This window comes from Lepidochelys kempii, chromosome 1, assembly GCF_965140285.1.
Source record: "Lepidochelys kempii isolate rLepKem1 chromosome 1, rLepKem1.hap1, whole genome shotgun sequence".
Classification (NCBI taxonomy): Eukaryota; Metazoa; Chordata; order Testudines; family Cheloniidae; genus Lepidochelys; species Lepidochelys kempii.
Window position 1 is genome coordinate 157,598,120 of NC_136380.1, and position 25,703 is coordinate 157,623,822.

The window sequence follows — 25,703 nt, forward strand, 5'->3', positions numbered from 1 at the left end:
CTTATGACTGACTGACCAAAACGTAGAGACTGTTTTTGCTATTGTCCTTCATTCAGAAGAAGAGGAAAGAAAAGTAGGGTAGCATTTAATAGAAAAATCTATAGCTAGTTAGAACTTCAAAGTTGTACATCATTATTACAAAATGGTAAATTCCTTTATGGTGGTATCATTAGTAAAGCTAGGCCTAAATGCTGGTAAAATCAACTTTCTGCATTTCTTTTTTCAAAAGTAGCATTATCTTCCCTCAAACTTTTGAAAGTGTGATGACTAATGGTCTTTCAGGAGCTTTCTTTAGTTTCCATGTACCAAAGCTCTCAGTTTCTCTCTTTTAGCCAAAAGTTAACAGCTTTGTTATACTAACTTATTACTATTAGCATCCTACAGAACCTAAGGAGAAATAAGATCCATTTCTGACCACAATCTCAAGACTTCTTGACAGCCATCTCCAATTGTAATGACCTTTTATACGTGAAAGCCTGGAATAGTCTAACAGCAATTGTTTTGTAGTCTTTGTGCATACTTTTCTGAAGCTAGAAGAGTACATAAGCTGGAAACCTCATTACAAGTACCTTATGTAAGAGTCAGTGGAGTAAGAAAACAGTTTAACAAAGGAGATCTGAAAAACAAACTGTGGTGAGAATGGTTATGTGTAGATCCAAGTTACTATCAGCACTTGGACCAGGTTTTCAGTGGATCCACTGACAAGTTTTCAATAAAAATGTAAAAATATAACTAGATGTAATATTTTCACTGAAGACAAAGAGATATACACTATATACCAAAAATGGAGGTAGTCTAAAAATAGCCATACATGGCCTGCCTAGCAGATTAATAGTATTTCACCCTTCCAATACAAAAATCCATCCAAGTTTGACTTCTGTCACTGGGCTGCCAGTACTTTGTCCTTTACTAAGTTAAAAAAAAAACTTCCTCAATCTGCAGACATCTCATTTAACCACACTCCAGAACTATCAACTCTGCTGTAAGGAGCCACATTTAACCCTCTTTGATTCAGCTGATATGAGACAAGAGGGGGAAAAAATTGGGGGGTGGGGAGATTTGAAGGGGGCACATTTGAAGGGAGCATAAAGGGTACAGAACAAATCCCCAAGCCTGACACTGTCCCCTATTTAAATAAAGGATTCTTATTATAATTCCATCTCACAGTTCTGATGACTAATAAGATACCCAAATGTCACTAGAGCAATTTGCTTCCTTCCCTTCATGTTTCATCAGCCCAGCTTTGCACAACCTTCAAATATAATGATAGGCATATTTATTAGCAGTTTGCTATAAACAATTCTTATAGTTCTGGGAGGTAGCCCACAGGTGTAATAATTCTTTCCAGCACTAGCTTTTATCATACGCCATGGCACTGAGGAACTTTAAAAACTTATATTGTATGACTTCTGTAAATAGCATCCACTGCTACTTCAGTAGGTATTTTTAAAATGAAAAATACTTCAGTGCCTTCCATCCAAAAGCACTTTGCAAGCATTAAAGTTTGCCTCAAGTGGGTCATGAGATTATGGGTTATATTTCCATTTTACTGATGAGAAAACTGGGATACACAGAGGTTAAGTGACTTGACCAAGACATAAAGGAAGTCTGATACAGTGGGGCTAGAACCCAGGTATTCAACTCCCAAGCCTGCACTTAAGCCACAAGGCAAAAGTTATCACCAGACAACCTTAGGCCCACCTCCCCCCATATCTATAATTAAAGAAAGATTATTCCTTATCTTATTCTTGTCAAACTCTGGACTATGTTCATTCTCCTGGTTACAATGTCCTTATGACTTCATTACACTTACATTTGTTTTATTGTGGATTATAGTTACACAAGTACATAGAATTTGCCATTTAGCACATCAGATTATTGGTTAATCAAATCTGGCTTCCTGCCTCCATCAGCGGACAATACAGGATACTGACCAAGGTGAAAAGAAAAGGAGTACTTGTGGCACCTTAGAGACGAACCAATTTATTTGAGCATAAGCTTTCCTGAGCTACAGCTCACTTCACCGGATGCAAGGTTTCTGTACTTCTGAAACCTGACCAAGGTGAGAACACCCACAATGCTTATGACTGTGTAGTGCTCTACATAGGGTGACCATAGCTCCCTGAACCAGCAGTAATGAGATGAGAGCATGAAACATGATATCTGATTAAGTATGCTTTCTAAAATAGGGTAGTCAGTGTTTGTAATAGGCTTTGAGAATTTAAAGCACTAGGCATTATCATTTAAAAAACGAACAGTCACAAGCATTTCCAGTCGCTCTTTAAACCCACCTACCACAGTATTCAACTCCATGCATTTTTTTTTTAAAAGCCAAACCCCATTTACAAGATGAAAAATTGGTATAGCACTCAGTATACTACGGATGATTGTATAGCTATCAAATAAAGAAGCATCCTGCTTTAAACCCCTCCGCACAAGCGTAAGGAATAGCTGGCTACCGACATGTACCTGTTTTGTGAATCTTGGCCAGTCTGTATTAACCGAGAACAGCGCCGATCAAGGACGTGTCTCTCTCACCCACACACACACACACTCCGGAGCCTTCCCTGCCCGGGCACCGGCGTCGCGCCCGCCTGGCAGCGGGAAAGCACCGCGCCCGGGCACCCTCCCTCCCCGCCCCCAGGCGCCCGGCCCGGCTCACCTGCAGCGGGAAGCTCGCCGCCTTGTTGCCCACGTAGCCGCGCACGACATGGCTCTGGATGGAGAGCACCCGGCACCGCGCCTCCGCCTCCTCCATGCCGCCCGCGCGCCCTGCCCCCGCTGCACGCGGCCGGGGCCGGAGCCTCCCCGGGCAGCGCGGAGCTGCCGAGCCGCCGCCGCCGCCGCCGGGCGCACAGGGGAGAGCGGGGCCGGCCAGCCCAGGCGGCGGAGTCAGGCGATCGGCGCAGACACCTAAGCCCCGGCTTACATCCGCCAGCCCAGCGCCGGAGTGAGCCGCCAGCGCCCGCCAGCGCCATTTAAAGGCACCGCCGCCGCCCCCCCCCCCCCCCCGCGGCACCCACACCACAGTCCCCCTGCCCCACACCTAGGGCCGCCCCCCTGCCCCCACAGTCCCATTGCACATCCAGTGCCGCCCACACCCCCACGGCTCCTCACCCCCCCACCCACCTAGTGCCGCCCACGCTCCCACTGCCCCTCACACAAAGTGCCGCCCCCTGCCCCTCCCCCCCACACCAAGTGCCACCCCCTGCCCCAACACCTAGTGCCGCCCACACTCCCACTGCCCCCCACACCAAGTGACACCCCCCGTGCCCCCACAGTCCCATTACGCATCTAGTGCCGCCCACACTCCCACTGCTCCTCACCCGCCCCACCAAGTGCCACCCCCTTGCGCCCCCACACCTAGTGCCACCCACAATCCCACTGCCCCTCACCCGCCCCACCAAGTGCAACCCCCCTGCCCCCACACCTACTGCTGCCGGCACCCCCACTGCCCCTCACATGAAGTGCTGCCCCCCTGCCCATCCAGTGCCACCCACACTCCCACTGCTCCTCACCCCCCGCACCAAGTGCCACCCCCTTGCACCCCCACAGTCCCACTGCACATCCAGTGCCGCCCACCCTCCCACTGCCCCCACCCCTCCACACCTAGTGCCACCCTCACTCCCCGTCCCATACCCCCACATACCTAGTGCCACGCCCTGCCCCCAGTCCTATTGCGCATCCACTGCCACCCACACTCCCACTGCACATCCAGTGCCACTCCCACTGCCCCATACTCCCACACACTTAGTGTCAGACTGTTACATCCCATCCCTGGCCCACAATCATATATAAACCATTAATTTAATACAAGAGACTGTGAAGCTAAGAACAGCCATATTGGGTCAGACCAAAGGTCCATCTAGCCCAGTATCCTGTCCTCCGACAGCGGCCAATGCCAGGTACCCCAGAGGGAATGAACAGAACAGGTAATCAAGTGATCCATCCCCCATCATCCACTCCCAGCTTCTGGCAAATAGAGGCTAGGGACACCATCCCTGCCCATCCTGGCTAATAGCCATTGATGGACCTATCCACCATGAACTTATCTAGTTTGTTTTTTTTTAACACTGTTATAGTCTTGGCTTTCACAACATCCTCTGGCAAAGAGTTCCATTGGTTAAATGTGTGTTGTGTGAAAAAGTGCTTCTTTTTGTTTTAAGCCTGCTGCCTATTTCATTTGGTGACCCCCTAGTTTGTGAGTTATGACAATGAGTAAATAACACTTCCTTATTTACTTTCTCCACACCAGTCATGATTTTATAGATCTCTATCATATCCTTGTTTAGTCATCTCTTTTCAAGCTGAAAAGTCCCAATCTTATTAGTTGCTTCTCATACAGAAGCTGTTCCATACCCCTAATAATTTTTGTTGCCCTTTTCTGAACCTTTTCAAATTCCAGTATACCTTTTTGGAGATGGGGCAACTACATCTGCATGCAGTATTCAAGATGTGGGTGTACCATAGTTTTAGAGAGAAGCACTGAGATATCCTCTGTCTTATTCTCGGTCCCTTTCTTAAAGATTCCCAACTTTGTTTGTTTTTTTGACTGCCACTGCACATTGACTGGATATTTTCAGAAAACTATCCACAATGACTCCAAGATCTTTCTTGAGCGGTGGTAACTAATTTAGACCCCATCATTTTATATGCATAGTTGGGATTATGTTTTCCAATGTGCATTACTTTGCATTTATCAACATTGAATTTAATCTGCCATTTTGTTGCCCAGTCACCCAGTTTTGTGAGATTCTTTTGTAGCTCTTCACAGTCTGCCTGGGACTTCGCTATCTTGAGTAGTTTTGTATCATCTGCAAATTTTGCCACCTCACTGTTTACCCCCTTTTCCAGATCATTTATATGTTGAATAGGACTGGTCCCAGTACAGACCCCTGGGGGACACCACTATTTACCTCTCTTCATTCTGAAAACGGACCATTTATTCCTACCCTGTGTTTCCTTCTTTTATCCAGTTACCAATCCATGAGAGGACCTTCCCTCTTATCCCATGATTGCTTACTTTGCTTAAGAGCCTTTGGTGAAGGATCTTGTCAAAGGCTTTCTGAAAATCTAAGCCCACTATATCCACTGGATCCCCCTTTGTCCACATGCTTGTTGACCCCCTCAAAGAATTCTTAATTAAATAAAGTCTTCCACTCATAAGGCAATTGCTGTATCTGTCACACACACTCCTCCCCCTCCCCACATTACCACCTCCACACACACACACCCCCTTATACATCAGTGTACCCATTGCTCATCCCTGTACACATCACCTCCTACTATACCCCACACACTCAGATGTCACCACCTTCCCATCCTCTCACCACATAATGCAAACAATGCCACCCCCCACATCCATGAAACTCCCCAGCACCCAGTGCACTCACATCCAAATACTAGACTGTACACCTACCATTAGCTCTTGCAATACCCACCCACTGCAGCCACCCTAAACACTCTCCCACACACAGTGCATCTGACAGCCCCCAACCACCATCTACCCCATGCCCACTCCCTACTGCCACCTCTGTTACCCACTCACTGTGGCAGCTACTCAAATATACATACCACACAGTCCATTATTGACTGCCTAGACATGGCAACCTTGAGAGCTAGGCACTGAGCTACATAGTGCCATTCAGTGCACCCACTGACACTTCTGATGGACACCAATGCAGAGCTGCCCACTGAAAACCATCATATATGTACAGTCCCAGAGAGAGAGAACACACCAGAATTACATCATACAGCCATCACACTCTCACACACATACTTAGCCACCTCTACCCATACATATGGAACATGCAGTGAACCCACACGCTATGGGCAATTCAACCACTGATATCATACATAGGCAAAGAATGTACAATACACCCTCTGGTACCACAAGAGCACACACCGCACACACTGACACTGCCCATACATGGCATACACAAAGCAATTTTTAATTGAGTTCAATGGTATTTTGGCATAACCAGCTACAAGAGTAAAGATAGAAATCTTGTGTCTGTCAGAGATACAATACGTTAAGCTGCAGCCCAGGATAGGACTTCACAGCATGTTTGTGGATTTAATCCTCCTGTCCATTTGTCACTATTGACCATTCCTGATTCAGTCAAAGATTGACTCATAGCATGAAGTCCTCTCAGCGGTCTCATCTTTCTCCTACTAATGTGCAGGTTTTAGTCAACGTTTTAAATAGTGGTCTTATTTCTGGTAATTTGAGGCACTATGTTCCTTATACTACTTCATACTTTGAACAATCAAGTAGAAAATGCCTCTCTTTCACTCCCTTTCCTGCCACGTCAGTTGCAGAGTTGTTTCTCTCTGCATTTGTACTTCACTTTATTGCCTTCATTTTCCACCTGTAGTTTATGGTCTCATATTCTGTGTTTGGTAAGAGCCTACCATAGAGTTTTTCACCTTTTGCTATGGTGATTTGTGTAGGGAGCTGTATACCGTTTAGCATATTCTGACTTTTTCTGCCCAACGCACCATACTTTGACGTTTTAGCTTTTGGTTCAGTGTCTTGGATACGTTCAGTTTTGGAGAGGTTTGCTCCTCAGGTCAGGAGGTTAATGGTGCTGAGGCCTTGGATAACATCATATAGGAGTGGATTATGTTCTTGTTTGGATTTATCATTTGATTCTCTAGTGCTTTGTGATAGAGGGAGTGACTGCTGCTTTGCTTGAGATTGTTAAACTGCCGGTACTTACAGAAAAAGAATACTAATTAGGAAGAGAATTGTTCCAGATCTGCTCTGCAGCCATTGGTTATGGAGTTTCTCAATACCCAAATTTATTTGCATAGCTGTAGGTATAGGGTTTTAATGAAATTTTGTCTCAGCTGGCTATTTAAGCAGGCTTTAGGCTTGAGACTTCACTCCTATCTAGTAGATGGAATTGAATTGTATTGTCGTAGAGTTTTAGTCAGAAGGTTGTATTTATGCACACAGTGAAATTACACACACTCACAGCATGTAAAAAATGCACCTATTGACACTACACACAAACTCCATACACTACTCACGAGTGATACCCAATTACATAGCATGCACAACATATAGTTACATATTACACACAAAAAAACACATTAAAACTTTAAAGTTGCAAAATCAAGCACTCAAAAGTTAGGAAATAGAATTAAGATTGCCCATGCGCCCTTAATTCAGCCCTTTATGCGTATTCATTATACTACAGTCTAATTATATGATCATGCGGTTTTTTCCCCATGGGACCGGGACATATCAGGGTACAATCCAAACTAATGAGTAGCTGTTTCACCCCTGCCCTCTAACCTACAATCCTTTGCTGATATAGTCTCCAGCCTGGACTGCTCACAAAGCCTCCAGCATATAAATCACCAGCCTTGGTTATATTGCATCGTGACCCTAACACACCTCCAGTCTTAGATTTCCCCCCACAGATGCACGTCCTGTACAATCTAACCTTCTCCTGGACAATACAAGTCCATTTTTTCTGTTATATAAATAATATACACAGCTTGCCACCTCAAATGGAGTTTCCCAGATACTTCAATTCATGCACACTGGATTAGATAAAACAAAAACAAGTATATTCGCTACAAAGAGATAGATTTTAAGGAAGTTCAAGTAATGAAGCATGAGCATCAGAAATAATTACAAGAAAAAGATAAAATGCTACTGGTGCCTACTTAAACAATGTTCAATTCAAGGCACAGTTCTCCCACCACATGCTTTCAGCAGTCTTAGTGACCAAACTTTTTAAGTCAGGACCCCTCCCCTCATCCATCAGCTGCTTACTTTGGCCCTTCAAGTGCAGTAAATCAATGGGGAGGGGAGTATCTTACGGTGTTTGTCCCCCTCTTGAAAAACATTTCCAGCTGGGTATTAGGAAACAAAGTCTATGGGGAAGGATGTTCTCTGCTGCATTCTCTCTCACCTGTTTGAGTTTCCTTGTTTCCCTTGCTGCTTGAGGACTCTATTTACTGCCTAAATGCAATTTAAGCAGAGCACACATTCTTTTGTTTGAGACAGACCTGTCTGTCAACCTCAGTTTGGAACATGTTAATACCACCATACAATGGAATCTTATAGCTTCACATAGTGTTGCCACACATTTTATCAGGACAATAGTCATCAGCACGTTTGAGTTTTCAAATAATACCTCACAAGGCATATTTTGTACAAAAATTTCTACAGTAGTGTGTACAGTGTGAATACAGGGATACATTCTATCAGAGGGACCCTTACCTCATTTAGTGCACGAAGCTACTATTTTGTTTTATCCTCATTGAGCAGAGTGCAGTAAATAAGGCCTGAACAAACACTGCTATGGAAACAGAATTATTGATTTCCTCTAGAGCTTTCTTGTGGCGTTTCTCATAATAGTATCTAAGTGCTTCAAACAGTTTATTTTCACAACTCTCCTGTGCCGTGAACTAGCATTATAGTCACCATTTTACAGACAGGAAACAGAGAGGAAGGTCAAAAATATCCACTAATTTTGGGTGCCCCATTTGAGATATCTACAACCTGATATTTCAGATTACTTAGCATTATATTGTATTTTGTGTGTTCAAAGCACAGCTTACATGGAGTTCATTCACATCTGTGAGTGCTCAGCTTTTATGCAAATCAGACCACATGCTCTCAAGTCAGGCACCCAAAACATGAGGAACACAATTAGCAACCACCTATAACAAGTTTGATTTAAATGTCTCGACCAGCATCACATCAGAACTTGATAGGACAGGAAGAGGATAGAATCGAGTTCTCCAGGACCATGTTCCACTGCCTTACCCATGAGACCTTCCTTTCCCTTCCTGCTTCACTCACCACAGCCCTTCCGCATTCTGAAACAAATGAAACAGGGATCTTACAGACAACATTCCCCTTCATTACACAACCCTGATTCATCTCCAGAGCAGGTCTATCCTGTGCAGCAAATGAGGCAGAGGGCCTTTGAAAAAAAAAATACCATAGCTAAAGCATCCAGGAAAAAATAATTAGAGGGTGCTGAGCCCCACACCAGCAGCCAAGCTCCCCCCACCCCCTTTCCCCTCCAATCAACTCCTTCTCCTCCCTGCAGTGCCTCCAACCCACTGGCCAGCCTGCTGATCAACTCCTCCTCCTCATGCACACCACAGAACAGCTGTTCAACAGCATGCAGGAGGCACTGGGAGGGAAGGGGATGGGGCACAGGCAGGGAGGGGGCAGGGGTGGGGCTTTGGGGGAAAGAGGTGGAATGGGGGGCAGGGCCTTGGGCAGAGCAGGGACAGGAAGAGAAGTTGAGCACTCCCCAGCTAGAATGGAAGTTAGCAGTTCTGTGCACAAGTAACCTTCATTTTAGCATTTCCTAACTTGAGTGCTTGGCTTTGCAATCTTAATGTACTTTTAACATGTGCATGTCAGAGGGTGTGCCTGCCTCAGTTTCTTCTCACCAGCTTCTCAGAAATACACCACAAAGGCTTTCTGTCCAATAGCTCCCTTTCTTCTTTTTTTTTTTGGGGGGGGGGGGGGGAGAAGGAGGAGGTTTTGTTATTAACAAAAACAATCAAAGTATAAATCTCAAAATAAGCCCCTCCCCATCCTTTCTAGATTGCTACAGGACCCTGCATTCCTTATCCAACTCTCTGGCTCTAAGAAGTCAGCAGGCAAACTGTACTTTTGGCCTTGCCCTGATTTGTCAGAGGGCTTCCCTGGAATCCTTCATCACCTCAGCCCTCTCCAGGCTTAGCTATTTCAATCTTCCAGGCTTAGGACTAGAGCACTGACTCCCAAGCTATTTTACCTGTTTCTTCCAACCCCACTTTCATAACCTGCCACAGAAACCCACCTTGTTCCCTGTGGTTCCTCCTCCAAACTGCCTTTTCTGCCCTTTTATAAAGCCCAGCTGTCTCAGGCGATCACCTGATCTTAATCCTTGCCCTTTTGGCTAAAATGCAGTTAATTAGCAGCACACCTGGGACTGATGGAACAGCGTTGGCTAGTTCTAGGCCTCCTATGTGTGTGTAATTTCACAGGTTTTTTTAAGAAAGCAAACTGAAAAAAACAGAAATTTCATCATGAAGCATCATATTGACACCCTTAGAACCTTCTGATCCACCACACAGACCTCTGTCACTTGTGCTAACAGAGTAACTGAAAGCAGTAGAAAGAAAAGGAGTACTTGTGGCACCTTAGAGACTAACCAATTTATTTGAGCATGAGCTTTCGTGAGCTAGAGCTCACTTCATCAGATGCATACTGTGGAAACTGCAGAAGACATTATATACACACAGAGACCATGAAACAATACCTCCTCCCACCCCACTGTCCTGCTGGTAATAGCTTATCTAAAGTGATCATCAAGTTGGGCCATTTCCAGCACAAATCCAGGTTTTCTCACCCTCCGCCTCCCCCCCCCCCCCCCCACAAACTCACTCTCCTGCTGGTAATAGCCCATCCAAAGTGACCACTCTCTTCACAATGTGTATGATAATCAAGGTGGGCCATTTCCTGCATAAATCCAGGTTCTCTCACTCCCTCAACCCCCTCCAAAAACCACACACACAAACTCACTCTCCTGCTGGTAATAGCTTATCCAAAGTGACCACTCTCCCTACAATGTGCATGATTATCAAGGTGGGCCATTTTGATTAAATAAAAAGGTCATCAGAATTTTTTTACATGGGCAAAATAACATATTTTCCCCTAGTCTCATTCTTGGAATCACCTTAAACATTTTTGCTGAAATTTTCCACAAAGCATTCAGTTTGAGGCCAACAACTAGCATGGAAAATTTCAGCCTAAACTGTTAAAGTTTGGGAAAGTTATAAGTTACTGAAAACAGGGTTCTATAATGGGAAGTGTCGGGGAACTATAATAAGAGACGTTACCAGCCCCACCTAAATGTATCCACAGAAAGTAATAGTTTCATTAGAACATGCACATCTACACATAACATACACTCACCCTAGATATATATACAAACACAAACACAATTTGCTACATGCTTGTGCACACACGGTAACCCTGAATAGAAACATGCAATTGTGTAATACCACATTGCACGATATGCACCCCATGTGTTATATGCCCACCAAAACAACATATAGTGCACTCTGTAAACATGCATATTGTATAAAACAACAGCATGAAACCCACACACAATTTGCACACCAAACACACAGCATGAAGGAAGTTTGACTGTTGCTTTTCGTTTCACAATCAGAGGTCTCCAGTTGTACATAGAATCATCATAGAATATCAGGGTTGGAAGGGACCTCAGGAGATCATCTAGTCCAACACCTTGCTCAATGCAGGACTGTCATAAATATAAAGGGAAGGGTAAACCCCTTTGAAATCCCTCCTGGCCAGGGGAAAGCTCCTCTCACCTGTAAAGGGTTAAGAAGCTAAAGGTAACCTCGCTGGCACCTGACCAAAATGACCAATGAGGAGACAAGATACTTTCAAAAGCTGGGAGGAGGGAGAGAAACAAAGGGTCTGTGTCTGTCTGTAGTCGTCTTGGCCAGGGACAGAACAGGAATGGAGTCTTAGAACTTTTAGTAAGTAATCTAGCTAGGTATGTGTTAGATTATGATTTCTTTAAATGGCTGAGAAAAGAATTGTGCTGAATAGAAAAACTATTTCTGTCTGTGTATCTTTTTTGTAACTTAAGGTTTTGCCTAGAGGGGTTCTCTATGTTTTTGAATCTAATTACCCTGTAAGATATCTACCATCCTGATTTTACAGGGGGGATTTCTTTATTTCTATTTACTTCTATTTTTTATTAAAAGTCTTCTTGTAAAACACTGAATGCTTTTTCATTGTTCTCAGATCCAAGGATTTGGGTCGGTGGTCACCTATGCAAATTGGTGAGGCTTTTTATCCAACATTTCCCAGGAAAGGGGGGGTGCAAGTGTTGGGAGGATTGTTCATTGTTCTTAAGATCCAAGGGTCTGGGTCTGTAGTCACCTAGGCAAATTGGAGAGGCTTTTTACCAAACCTTGTCCAGGAAGTGGGGTGCAAGGTTTTGGGAAGTATTTTGGGGGGAAGGACGCGTCCAAACAGCTCTTCCCCAGTAACCAGTATTAGTTTGGTGGTGGTAGCGGCCAGTCCAAGGATAACGGATGTAATATTTTGTACCTTGGGGAAGTTTTGACCTAAGCTGGTAAAGATAAGCTTAGGAGGTTTTTCATGCAGGTCCCCACATCTGTACCCTAGAGTTCAGAGTGGGGGAGGAACCTTGACAAGGACCAATCCCCAATTTTTGCCCCAGATCCCTAAATGGCCCCCTCAAGGCTTGAGCTCACAACCCTGGGTTTGGCAGGCCAATGCTCAAACCACTGAGCTATCCCTCCCCCTCCTAAGTTCAGGAAACATGTGTTTCCTGAACTTCAGCAGGCAGTGGCTGAGGTTTTGGGTTTACAGTGATGTTCCTTAGAACGGAAGGGAACAGCACAGAGCAGCTTTGTAGTCTTTGCTATTCTGAAGTCTGCTTCAAACTTCTCTCAGACAGCTTTATAGCCAAACCCCAACCAACCTTAAACATGTATGGCAAAATACGGAGGAGAAGGAAGAGCTAGAAAATGCTAGCATTAGTGTTTCAGGTAACTGCAACATAATGTGGAATATTTCTGCGAGTCCAAAGCTCTGCCATAAAGGGCATATTCTCCTCTACATGCACATGCAAAACTCCATAAACTGAAATGAAAATGACTTGCACTCAGGGAGAGAATATGCACATAAATCACTGCTGGAATATATCTCATTGAGATAGTACATTTTGATATGGGATCAAACAAATCACAACTAAAGAGTTTACCGCCAGCATATGACTGCTCTGAAATACTGGGTTAATTAAATTTCACTTCATGTCATCTGATTCTATGTTGCTTTTCTCTGGCTCCTGTCAATTTAGAAGCAAGTCTCATGGGTAATTATTTAAAGACATACTGATAGTTTCTTTTGAGTTTGTTTAATGTTAAGATATGATTACTGGCCATTGTTTTCAAAGCCCTTAGATTCTGGAAAATAACATTTCTTCTGCCATCCTAGTGCCTGGATTGTGATAGGATTCTGTTGCACTTCTTCACTCCCAGAACGTGAGGGGGCTGTGTGCATTGTTCTAGCCACATAGGTGTGGGGAGGTGTGTGGGCACATACCCCTTTTTTGAAGGAACTCAAGAAAATACCTCCTGTAGGGAAGCAATACGTGTAGGAGCCCCTGAGTGTCTACTAACATAGTTGTGCATTGACATTAACATTTTCTCTCTACGTGCCTCAAGCGCCTGCTGCATGATGCCTCTCCTCTCTCCCAGTAGTTATTTCCTCTTCATGGGCAATCCAAAGAAGCAGTCAGTAAGAGGTTCTGGCATTTCTGATTGCCTTTTCAACAACTGCCAATGTGAGTCTTGTGTTTTCGTAGACCCAGTTCCTCTCCCCAGAAGAGCAAAGCACCTATCACACGTGTAACGTCTGTCCTTCAGGTTTTGTGCCCAGTTCTGGCAACCTCTAGCACAGGTGCGCCAGACAGAGATCAGGCTCAGAGAGCCCTCACACACCTGTTCAGGTGCAACTAACAAAGCACTGCTTGCATTCCTGGTGAGCGAGGGGAGTTACAGCATCATTAGATGTGCCCAAGCCCCTGCTAAGGAAGCGAGCACATGTATGCAGGGCTCTGCCCATCTCTGTGCACTAGCTAGCAGGCTAAGGTTATTTGTTGGAGGGAGCACATGCTGCATCTCCAAAAGGGACATGTAGAAAGCAGTCCTAAGCACCCTCGCCTCACTTCTCCATGCACCTAGAGGTCCAAAGGCAAAATACTTCTAGTAACTACTACCCAAGCTCTGCACCTTTACACCCAGTCTGGTGCACTAAAATGCATTAGTTAACCCTAATCCAGGAGTGGCCAACCTGTGGCTCCAGAGCCACATGCGGCTCTTCAGAAGTTAATATGCAGCTCCTGCTGTAGCACCGACTCCGGGGCTGGAGCTACAGGCGCCAACCTTCCAGTGTGCTGGGGGTGGGGGGTGCTCACTGCTCAACCCCTGGCTCTGCCACATGCCCTGCCTCCACTTCACCCCTTCCCCCAAAGCCCTGTCCCTTCCTGCCCCGACCCCCTCCCTTGAGCCTGCCATGCCCTTTCTACTCCCACTCCCCCTCAGAGTCTCCTGCACACTGTGGGAGGCACAGGGAGCGAGGGAGGCCCAAGGAGGGCTGATCAGTGGGGCTGCTGGCAGGTGCAGGGGGGTGCTGATGGGGGCTGCTGACATATTACTGTGTCTCTTTGGCGATGTACATTGGTAAATTCTAGCTCCTTCTCAGGCGCAAGTTGGCCACCCCTGCCCTAATCACTCTTTCTAGTCTAGACAACCCCTTAAGGTGGCAGAATTGGGACCTAAGTCAGCACAGTTCTGCACCCCCTTAATCAGAAGTCCATCTCTGCTAAGACATTAATTTTGTTGGTCATTTGAGTGGTTGCTTAAGATTGATTGTACAAAATGAAGATTTACTATGTAAGAGTCCTAGCACTGTTTTATTTATTAGTCCTTACGTCTTCTGTTCAAATAGAAGTTCCATAGGACCAGTATTAAAAGAAATAATGTTGTCAGGAACTGTCAGTGAAGAGGGAAAAAATGCTCTTCTCCTGCTAACAGGAAGTAGATTATTGAAAATGGATATTGTCACAGAGCACACTCTGTGCTGGAGAGTTATTATGGACATTCTAAATGATTTGACAGAGAGGCTTGGGCTGATGGCTTTTGTGCAAAAGAGGCAGCAATCAATTCTATTTCTCAGAAAGTTTTAAATAAAATAGAACGGCAAACTAGCAGGACTGGCATGTTTTCTGCATCGATGGAACAGAACTGGTCTGAAGAATGACTGCCGGACTTAAATCCATATTGACTACAATAGTGATTATAGTGCACTGAATAGCATTTATAGGTGTCTTAACTTTCTTTAGATCAGAGAACAGGTACCTGGAACAGATGGGTGAATGATGGAAAAATAAAAAGCCTATCATTACTACCCCCAGGACCTGATCCTGCAAAGTGCTGAGTGCCCCCGCCTCCTATTGACTTCAGTACTCTGCAATGTCAGCTCCTCAGGATGTATTTTTAAACACTAGCCTCAGTTTTGAAGTCCACTTTAAAAGAACACTGATAAGTTATTTTTTATATTTTTAAGAGCGCGTATGGCTCAGGGGGTTAGTAATGGGCTACAGAACTTCTCAGTGCTTTTATGCCTCCAGTTCAAAATGAACCTAAGTTCATTCGTGATCAAAAGTTACCATTTGATGTTCCTTTGGATGACCCAGCCCCGAATGGTACCAACTAGTTTTCTAGTTGGAATTCTCAAGAGACAGGCCAAGGACTGAATGGTTTGGAATCTAAATTCCCCTTTTACCCAGGTCCGAGTTGGGGCACACACGGGAGGCAATGGGAAGAACCCTGCCACACATTGCTACTGTCCAGTGTGTGTGATGTCACTAACCCGCTACAGATCTGTACAACTAGTCAAACAGGACTGGTGTACATAGTACAGCTCAGGGAGATCATTAAAACACATTTGCATTACAAATGTGAACAGGGTTTTAGTTGTCATCAGGGAATTGTAACCAGTTCCACCAATCTGACTGTTTTTACTGTGGATGGGTCTCAAGAGTATACAAGTGTTGATGTTTTAGGGAGGCAATTTTAGGTGGCATAGGTTTTGTACACATAAAAATTAAGTTTTGTAAGTGAAAATCAGCCAGTTTGTGCCACATTAATCTATTTACTGGTAGAAGTAGCAGTGTATCCAGCTGGAAAAATATACTGATCACAAGATCATTGGTCATGTGTGTTCAGCATTCAATTAAAATCCAAAGGCTAATATTTTATGTTCAGCTGCATGCTACTTTAGGAGATTAGCCACAATGCAGGATTTCTACTCATTAGTTATATAGTTAACAATTTTATTCCTCTTTGGCAGCCCACCTTATCATTTTGCATAGCAGACTTTACAATGGCCTGAGGGACAAGATCATGCAATGTATCATAATCTTCAAATGTAGGACCTGATCTTGCAACCTTTATATGAGTCATCCACTAGAAGTAAATGGGATGACTCCCATGAGTAATATATTCAAGAATTTTGGGCCCAGAAGGCTGAATGCCATGAAGAGAGCCAGGGCAATGATGGTATTAGGTTAAAATACCTGAAATGCAGACTGAAGACAGTCCAGAGTTTTGATGTTCTACAGATCCCTGACCCTTAGCCTGACACTGACCTCCTCGAGAAATGAGGCTAGAAATACCCTTCCATCCAAAGAAAACCACAGAATGTTTCACTCTGTGTATTCTAAGATGTACATTCCTTACTCATGTAATATCACTTTCCCTGTTACCATAAGCCATAGTATTCCAATTGCTCCTGCCTTCTACATGTTTTTGTCCCCAGCCGATATTGAACTAAAAAGTTAAAGTGAACAGAAAGCAGAAATGTAGACCCAGATATTCTATTAGGGTAAATCTGCATGACTACATGGAAACCAACAGACCTACACTCTTTTACATCTGCTAAGAATCTGGCTCCAAGTTTTTTATATTAGCTGAATTAAGGATTGAATCCTATTGTGCTCAGATCTATTATCAAAACTGTGGAAAAATAACTTTTTCTATTGACAGGTTTCAGAGTAACAGCCGTGTTAGTCTGTCTTTGCAAAAAGAAAAGGAGTACTTGTGGCACCTTAGAGACTAACCAATTTATTTGAGCATGAGCTTTCGTGAGCTACAGCTCACTTCATCGGATGCAATCACATCCGATGAAGTGAGCTGTAGCTCACGAAAGCTTATGCTCAAATAAATTGGTTAGTCTCTAAGGTGCCACAAGTACTCCTTTTCTTTTTCCCTATTATTTTTTTAACGAATTGCTTTTAGTTTATTCACTGTACAATGCCTTGCCATTGTTATTTATGTAAAATGGTAACTGTACGTGGCCATTAACTGACAGGTACATTTTTCTAAGGCTTTGTTTACATTGGCAAGTGAAAGACAAAACTTTTGTCCTTCAGAGGTGTTAAAGAAACACGACCACTCCTTCCCCTGAAAGACAAAAGTTTTGTCGACACAAGTGCTGGTGTGAACAGCACTTTGTCTCCTGCCGACAACACTAACACCGCTCTTTGGGGATGGAAGTTTTTTGTCGGCAAGAGAACTCTCTCCTGCCGACAAACAGCAGCTACACTGCACGCCTTTTAGCAGCATGGCTGTAAAGGCACAGCCGTGTTGCTAAAAGCTGCATAGTGTAGACATAGCCTAACAGTGAACAAAATCCCTGCTGTTCAGAGCCACAACCAGCGACAGTGCAGTGTAATACAATGCAATACAGTGTGGCGTGTGGTAATGATAGTTTCATGAGAAAGCTGTGTTTTCAGTGGGCTGGGGGTTTTTTAGGCACTTTGCTGGTTTTTTTTTTTTTTTTTAATCCTGTTGTTTTCTGTAGTTTACATCCATATACATCTTGCTACATAACTTGTATTACTTAACCCTGAAAAGAGTTGGGAGAGAGTTTATATGAGAGATACTGTACTAAATACATTTGTATTCTCATGCATGCTATGAGCTGGAAAAGAGCAAGCCCCTTTGCTGGCAGTAAGAATAGAACTCCTAGTCATAAACTGTATCTCTCAGCAGTTTGCCCTGTATGTGTGTCTTGCGTCACATGCTATCGTCTTGCAGTCACGAGTCACTTACTTCAGTTCCCATTGCTCTGGGATATAAGCTTGGTGAAGCCATGTCTCTACTTATTTTATTCCCGGAGGAAATGTGCACACAAAGCAGTAGAAACTCAGGCCACTGCTGTGATTTAAACGGAACAGATTTGCATTTGAGTTAGAACTCCAGGGGGTGGATGGTAAGCTGAGTAATATTGCATCTATTTTCAGTCTTGTTACCTGGGTGATAGTAATTGTTTTGTTGTTCTTTTCCTACAGTGCTGGAGAAAATATCCCCTCTACTTGAAGTGAATGGAATTTAGATTTTTAAAAATTCAGTAGCTTCCCCAAAATTTTAATATAACTGTGTACAATATAACTGATTAGCAAAATGCCAAATATCCAATATAAGATAAAATCTTGGAGTTACAAGGATGACTGTTATGTCTCACATTGCTCTTCCTCTAACTAGGGATGTAAATGTCTTTTAAAAAGATAACTGTATAAACTATTAAAATTATATCATTTAACCGGTTATCCGATTAAAGGGAGAGGGGCCCCGGGTACCTACTTTGTCCCAATGTGACCTCCGCAGACACACCGTGCCACCCCAGCAACAGTAGCTTCCCTTCACTGACCAGCGTGCTGTCCGCCTCCGCAACTGAACCCCTTCTAGAGGTACAGGGGGAGGCCAGGGACTACTTTATCCCCCGACAGGACCCACAGCCCCTGCCCATGCCCCCCTGGCCTAAACGTGTTCCCCCTTCCCAATTGGCCACCGCCCACAAAGCACCTAGTGCAGCCTGGAGCGTAGCGGGGCTGGCCAGCTTGTGCAGCCCGGGGCTGCTGGCGCTGGCGCTGCCCAGGGCTAGAGAACCGATTCAATATTTCTAGGGTGAAATCAATTGATTTAAATGAGGCCACGATTTCACCCCTACTATCTTGTTTTGGTCCCAAATGTAACAGTCAGAGCTGTGAACGGTTTCAGAAGGATCCTAGGCTTGAATAAACTAACAGATTTATTTGGGAAGATAAGGTTGGTGGAAAAGTAAACTATCGCTTTGATACCTGCTAGCATCCTCAGACAACCCCTCCCACTGCCCCTTCAAGTAAATTGCAAATTCACATGAACTGTCAAATCCAGGCCCAGATCATCATAAGTATATGTCTTTCCATTCTGAAGTCATGCTGTACCAAATCCCACTCTGGGGAGCTAACTGCAAGCATTTGGGGAGCCCAGAAGTTCAGTAGGTGCCATAAGCTGTATATAAAGCCCCAAAATAATCTATACCATGTTTCCATTATTATTCCTACTTGTGCAAGGTGACAAACTGTAAGAAGATGGAAGGAGATCCTGTTAGTACTGCCCCTAGTTCAATTAGAAAATCCAAACTGCCAAAAGGGAATAGATGGATGCAGTGTTGTTGTAGTCATGTCGGTCCCAGGATATTAGAGAGACAAGGGGGCAGGGGGAGTGAGGTAATATCTTTTATTGCACAACTGCTGTTGGTGAGAGAGACACGCTTTCAAGCAACACAGAGCTCCTTGGGCCTGAAGAAGAGCTCTGTGTAGCTCAAAAGCTTGGGTCGCTCACCCACAAAAGATGGTCCAATAAAAGATATTACCTTGCTCACCTTGTCTCTCTGAAAGGCAATAGAGGCAGTCAAGTGACTTAAAATGATTCTGTTCTGGGGATTTAGAGGAACAGGTAATGACATCTCATGGTCATACCCTCGAAAGTCAGAGATGCAAAAATTGCAGTTCCATTTTCTTTTTCCCTGAAAAAGTATTTACTCTCTGATATCAGTAAACAACCTGAAAAATTCAGAGGCAGCCCCAAGAAGTTCTAGTAGCAATGAAAGGGGTGGAATGAAAAACCAGAGAAATGTGGACATTAAAATAAAATAGAATAGAATTATAACTTGTTTGAGAGCAACAGAATCTGGATTTGGATAATCTAAAGAGAGAAATCATGATTTTGACAAATTTTATTATCAAAGGTGGGATCAGAGTGCAACACTCAGCGTCGTGGTGCCTAACTTTTCAAAAATCACAAGAACAACACTGAGATCCACCAAGCTGAGTTAGGTGTCTAAGATCCATATACAATGAATAGGGAGACATAGGTGCCTAAGAATGGGATCCACAGAAGCCAGCACTCTAGGCAGGGAGCTCCCTAAGCCAGATAATGGGAGATTTTGACCGAGGGCTGAGTGTACCCTGTACCCCTCTCGGAGCCTAAGGCCAGGCTGCAGGGACATGTGAATCTTTGTTTAGCGATCCACAAATGGGAACCTGCTGCCTGGAGTCAGGCAGCTTAGGTGCTGAAGGTGCTTCTGGAGGGAGGGAGTTTGGCACCAGCCTTGCTCCACACAAAATGGCTGAAGGAGCAGTACGGCCACCAAAGCTCTAATTAGTTTCTTACATAGCTTACATAGCCCCCATTACCTGCTATATGTTAATGAAAAAAAGATGTTAAAATTAGGCCGTGGGAGGTGGAGTTTTGCTCATCATGCACTGCTGGAAAGGGTAAGATCTCCATAATCTTGAAAACTGCCTCTTGTTTGCATTCCTTGAACATCACAGCTGTACTGAGGAGTTACAGCCAACACATAACATCTCCCTTGGCTGATCTTAGGCAGCAGCTAGAATGCTGTCCAGCTGGGGAAAGCGATATCCAGCCCAAATGTGCACACACACGGTCAGAGGACTAAGGGACTAAAACTGAAAAATCCCATGATGGCTGGAGTTCAAGATCCAGTTAGTGCATAATCAGAGACAGCTCATCCCAAGCTGCAGCTACACTAGGATTTTGGGGCACAACATTTTCCATGGGGTGTAACTCTACTAGTGGAGACTGGAGCGTATTCAGGGCTTGGGAAGGCTCAGACATTTTTTCCAAATTTTGTCTGACCCAATGGAAATTGGTCGAACTGCACCCTCAGCCATTAGTATTCTGAAAAATCCTAGATTGGGCAGCACTTCTTTGACAACATATTAAAAAAAAATAAATGAGGAGGTACCAGTAGGATTCCACAGGGGAAGGATCTCAGTATCTGCAACTGGGAGGGCAGGAAATGTTTAGAAGAGTGATATGTTTGAATCATAGAAATATGGGGCTAGAAGGGACCTTGAGAGGTCATCAAGTAAAGCCCCCTGCCCTGAGGCAGGACCAAGTAAACCTCCAGACCATCCCTGACAGGTGTTTGTCCAACCTGTTCTTAAAAACCTTCAGTGATGGGATTTCAGAGCCTCCCTTGGAAGCCTATTCTAGAGTTTAACAATCCCTGTAGTTAGAAAAGTTTTCCTAATATCATAGAATCATAGAATATCAGGGTTGGAAGGGACCTCAGGAGGTCATCTAGTCCAACCCCCTGCTCAAAGCAGGACCAATCCCCAATTAAATCATCCCAGCCAGGGCTTTGTAAAGCCTGACCTTAAAAACTTCTAAGGAAGGAGATTCTACCACCTCCCTAGGTAACGCATTCCAGTGTTTCACCACCCTCCTAGTGAAAAAGTTTTTCCTAATATCCAACCTAAACCTCCCCCACTGTAACTTGAGACCATTACTCCTTGTTCTGTCCTCTTCTACCACTGAGAATAGTCTAGAACCATCCTCTCTGGAACCACCTCTCAGGTAGTTGAAAGCAGCTATCAAATCCCTCCTCATTCTTCTCTTCCACAGACTAAACAATCCCAGTTCCCTCAGCCTCTCCTCATAAGTCATGTGTTCCAGACCCCTAATCATTTTGTTGCCCTTCGCTGGACTCTCTCCAATTTATCCACATCCTTCTTGTAGTGTGGGGCCCAAAACTGGACACAGTACTCCAGATGAGGCCTCACCAATGTCGAATAGAGGGGAACGATCACATCCCTCGATCTGCTCGCTATGCCCCTACTTATACAGCCCAAAATGCCATTGGCCTTCTTGGCAACAAGGGCACACTGCTGACTCATATCCAGCTTCTCGTCCACTGTCACCCCTAGGTCCTTTTCCGCAGAACTGCTGCCTAGCCATTCGGTCCCTAGTCTGTAGCAGTGCATTGGGTTCTTCCGTCCTAAGTGCAGGACCCTGCACTTATCCTTATTGAACCTCATCATATTTCTTTTGGTCCAATCCTCCAATTTGTCTAGGTCCCTCTGTATCCTATCCCTGCCCTCCAGCGTATCTACCACTCCTCCTAGTTTAGTATCATCCACAAGTTTGCTGAGAGTGCAATTCACACCATCCTCCAGATCATTTATGAAGATATTGAACAAAACCGGCCCCAGGACTGACCCCTGGGGCACTCCACTTGACACCGGCTGCCAACTAGAAATGGAGCCATTGATCACTACCCGTTGAGCCTGACAATCTAGCCAACTTTCTACCCACCTTACAGTGCATTCATCCAGCCCATACTTCTTTAACTTGCTGACAAGAATACTGTGGGAGACTGTGTTAAAATCTTTGCTAAAGTCAAGAAACAATACATCCACTGCTTTCCCTTCATCCACAGAACCAGTAATCTCATCATAGAAGGTGATTAGATTAGTCAGGCATGACCTTCCCTTGGTGAATCCATGCTGACTGTTCCTGATCACTTTCCTCTCATGTTAGTGCTTCAGGATTGATTCTTTGAGGACCTGCTCCATGATTTTTCCAGGGACTGAGGTGAGGCTGACTGGCCTGTAGTTCCCAGGATCCTCCTTCTTCCCTTTTTTAAAGATTGGCACTACATTAGCCTTTTTCCAGTCATCTGGGACTTCCCCCGTTCGCAACGAGTTTTCAAAGATAATGGCCAATGGCTCTGCAATCACAGCCGCCAATTCCTTTAGCACTCTCGGATGCAACTCGTCCGGCCCCATGGACTTGTGCACGTCCAGCTTTTCTAAATAGTCCCTAACCACCTCTATCTCCACAGAGGGCTGGCCATCTACTCCCCATGCTGTGATGCCCAGCGCAGCAGTCTGGGAGCTGACCTTGTTCGTGAAGACAGAGGCAAAAAAAGCACTAAGTACATTAGCTTTTTCCACATCCTCTGTCACTAGGTTGCCTCCCTCATTCAGTAAGGGGCCCACACTTTCCTTGGCTTTCTTCTTGTTGCCAACATACCTGAAGAAACCCTTCTTGTTACTCTTGACATCTCTTGCTAGCTGCAGCTCCAGGTGCGATTTGGCCCTCCTGATTTCATTCCTACATGCCCGAGCAATATTTTTATACTCTTCCCTGGTCATATGTCCAACCTTCCACTTCTTGTAAGCTTCTTTTTTATGTTTAAGATCTGCTAGGATTTCACCGTTAAGCCAAGCTGGTCGCCTGCCATATTTACTATTCTTTCGACTCATCGGGATGGTTTGTCCCTGTAACCTCAACAGGGATTCCTTGAAATACAGCCAGATCTCCTGGACTCCTTTCCCCTTCATGTTAGTCCCCCAGGGGATCCTACCCATCCGTTGCCTGAGGGAGTCGAAGTCTGCTTTCTTGAAGTCCAGGGTCCGTATCCTGCTGCTTACGTTTCTTTCCTGTGTCAGGATCCTGAACTCAACCAACTCATGGTCACTGCCTCCCAGATTATCTAACCTAAATCTCCCTTGCTGTAGATTAATCCCATTACTTCTTGTCCTAACTTCAGTGAACATGGAGAACAACTGATCACAGTCCCCTTTGTAACAACCTTTAACGTATTTGAAGACTGTTATCCAGTCTCCCCTCAGCCTTTTCTCAAGACTAAACATGCCTAGTTTTTTTTAACCTTTCCTCATAGGTCAGGTTTTCTAAACTTGTCATTTTTGGTGCTGTCCTCTGGACTCTGCAATTTGTCACTATCTTTCCTAATGTGTGGCATCCAGGACTGGACACAATACTCTTAGAAGAGGCCTCACCAGTGTCAAGTAAAATGGGACAATTACCAATTGTGTCTTACATAGGGTACTCCTGTTAATACAACCCAGAATGACAGTAGCCTTTTTTGCAATTGCATCACTTTGACAACTCTCATTCAATTTGTGATCCACTATAACCTCCAGATCCTGTTCAGCAGTTCTTCCAGCTCTCCAGTTATTCCCCATTTTGTAGTTGTGTGTTTGATTTTTTCCTTCCCAAGTGAAGTACTTTGCACTTATTATTACTGAATTTCATCTTGATGATTTCAGACCAATTCTTCAATTTATCAAGGTCATTTTGAATTTTAATCCTCTCCTCTAACATGCTTGCAATCCCCTCAGATTGGTGTCATCTGCATACTCTCTACTTCATTGTCCAAGTATATTAATGGGGTCTGGCTAATTCAGCTCTGTATCCATTTTCTGTGGCTTTCGCTGCCTTATTCATGGTTCCATAGCACAGCCATTGGGAAATGTTCATTGTAGAATGCAGATTTGAGATGCAAGTGCTTATAGTAATTTTTGTTTACTTTTTACTATGAGCAAATTTCACCCATGTGAATGAGCCCATAACAAGCCCTTCTACATCCCTGAAACCTCATGACAGGAGGGGCAGGATCCACAGAGGAGGTCTCAGTGTTAGATCCAAATTGGGTGACACAGAGAGGCCATAAGGGAAAATGCCCTATGATTTTGCTTACAGATCCAGTCACCAAGAACCCTTATGCAAGAGGCACAGAGGGGCAGCTGGTGCTAATGCTTGTGAATAGTGGCTGTGGAGCCATGGTCTTCCAGCCCTGCGGCTGGCCTGTGATTTGGGAGGAGTAAATTCCATCCCCCTCCCACAAACACACATACAAAGGCCAAGTAATGGGATTGTGTGTGAAGAAAGGTTGGATTTTATTCTAACTAAGCAGATGCAGTAGAATTCTAGGGACAGTACTGTGAATACCAGGCACAGATTTTGTTAATGAGTTTTGCAACTGTCCTAAGGCATGTTTAGGAATGACACCTGCATCATAGTCACACCCTAAAAAGTCTGCGGGCTGGTCTACACTGGGAACTTACATGGGCACAGCTCACTCCCTCGGGGGTGTGAAAAATCCACCCTGCTGTAAGAAGAAGCTGGGCCGACCTAATCCCTGGTATAGACAGCACTAGGTTGATGGAAAATTCTTCTGTTGACCTGGCTACTGCCTCTCAGGGAGGTCGATTAACTACAGCCACAGGAAAACCCCTCCCATTGCTAAGGTGAGTATCTACATTGAAGTGCTGCAGCTGTAACGCTATAGTGTTTTAAGTGTCCACATAGCCTCAGGCAATGCTATTGGTCTGCCAAGAAGCATGTTTGATGGAAGCGATATATACGTGAAGGAGCATTTATCTAGTATTGACAATTCCTTTTCAGTGGAGGAGGAGGTTGTTTGGCATCATTCATACAGTATATCCTTCTCCATGTAGCTTTTGTATTCATTTAGCTTGTTGAATGATAAACATTGAGCATTGAGATAACAATTGGTTGCCCTTGTGAAATCTCAGAGTTGCCTAATCTTTTTGCCATGGACCACCTGTTTGGCTCTTTTTACAGAGAAAGTGGAGCAATCTACTGATTTTTCTGATGCAGGGGTAGGCAACCTACGGCATGCGTGCCAAAGGCGGCATGTGAGGTGATTTTCAGTGGCACTCACACTGCCCGGGTCCTGGCCACCGGTCGGGGGGGGGGGCTCTGCATTTTAATTTAATTTTAAATTAAGCTTCTTAAACATTTTAAAAACTGTATTTACTTTACATACAACAATAGTTTAGTTATATATTATAGACTTATAGAAAGAGAATGTTAAAATGTATTCCTGGCACACAAAACCTTAAATTAGAGTGAATAAATGAAGACTAGGCACACCACTTCTGAAAGGCTGCTGACCCCTGTTCTAATGCAAGGCTCAGCAAAGGGAGGGATTTCACAGGAAATCACAGAATGATTTGTGTTCCTTAAAAAAGAATAAACATTTCGGGTGGGATCTACAAAAGTACGTAGGCACCTAAACCCTAGACTTAGATGCCCAAGTCCCTGTTTCAGGCATCTAATTCCCAGTTTTGGCTCAACTATGATCCACAAAACTTCTGCTGACCCTATAAGTGCCTGCTTTTTGCTGTAAAGGTTCCCTGACT

At 44.4% G+C, this 25,703-nt stretch overlaps 1 protein-coding gene and 1 long non-coding RNA gene across 2 annotated transcripts in view; one reads left to right on the forward strand and one right to left on the reverse strand.

The window, feature by feature from the left end:
• The window catches only part of PDXK (pyridoxal kinase), a 76,191-nt gene extending 73,232 nt beyond the window's left edge, over positions 1–2,959 (reverse strand). Inside the window, exon 1 of the mRNA XM_073359264.2 lies at positions 2,663–2,959. Within this exon, the coding sequence (XP_073215365.1) occupies positions 2,663–2,758 (96 nt within the window). The 5' untranslated portion in view covers positions 2,759–2,959. The remainder of the gene's footprint in view (positions 1–2,662) is intronic.
• Positions 2,960–3,706: 747 nt separating this feature from the next.
• The window catches only part of LOC140917155 (uncharacterized), a 37,763-nt gene continuing 15,766 nt past the window's right edge, over positions 3,707–25,703 (forward strand). Inside the window, exon 1 of the long non-coding RNA XR_012160727.1 lies at positions 3,707–3,932. This is a non-coding gene — a long non-coding RNA (uncharacterized LOC140917155). The remainder of the gene's footprint in view (positions 3,933–25,703) is intronic.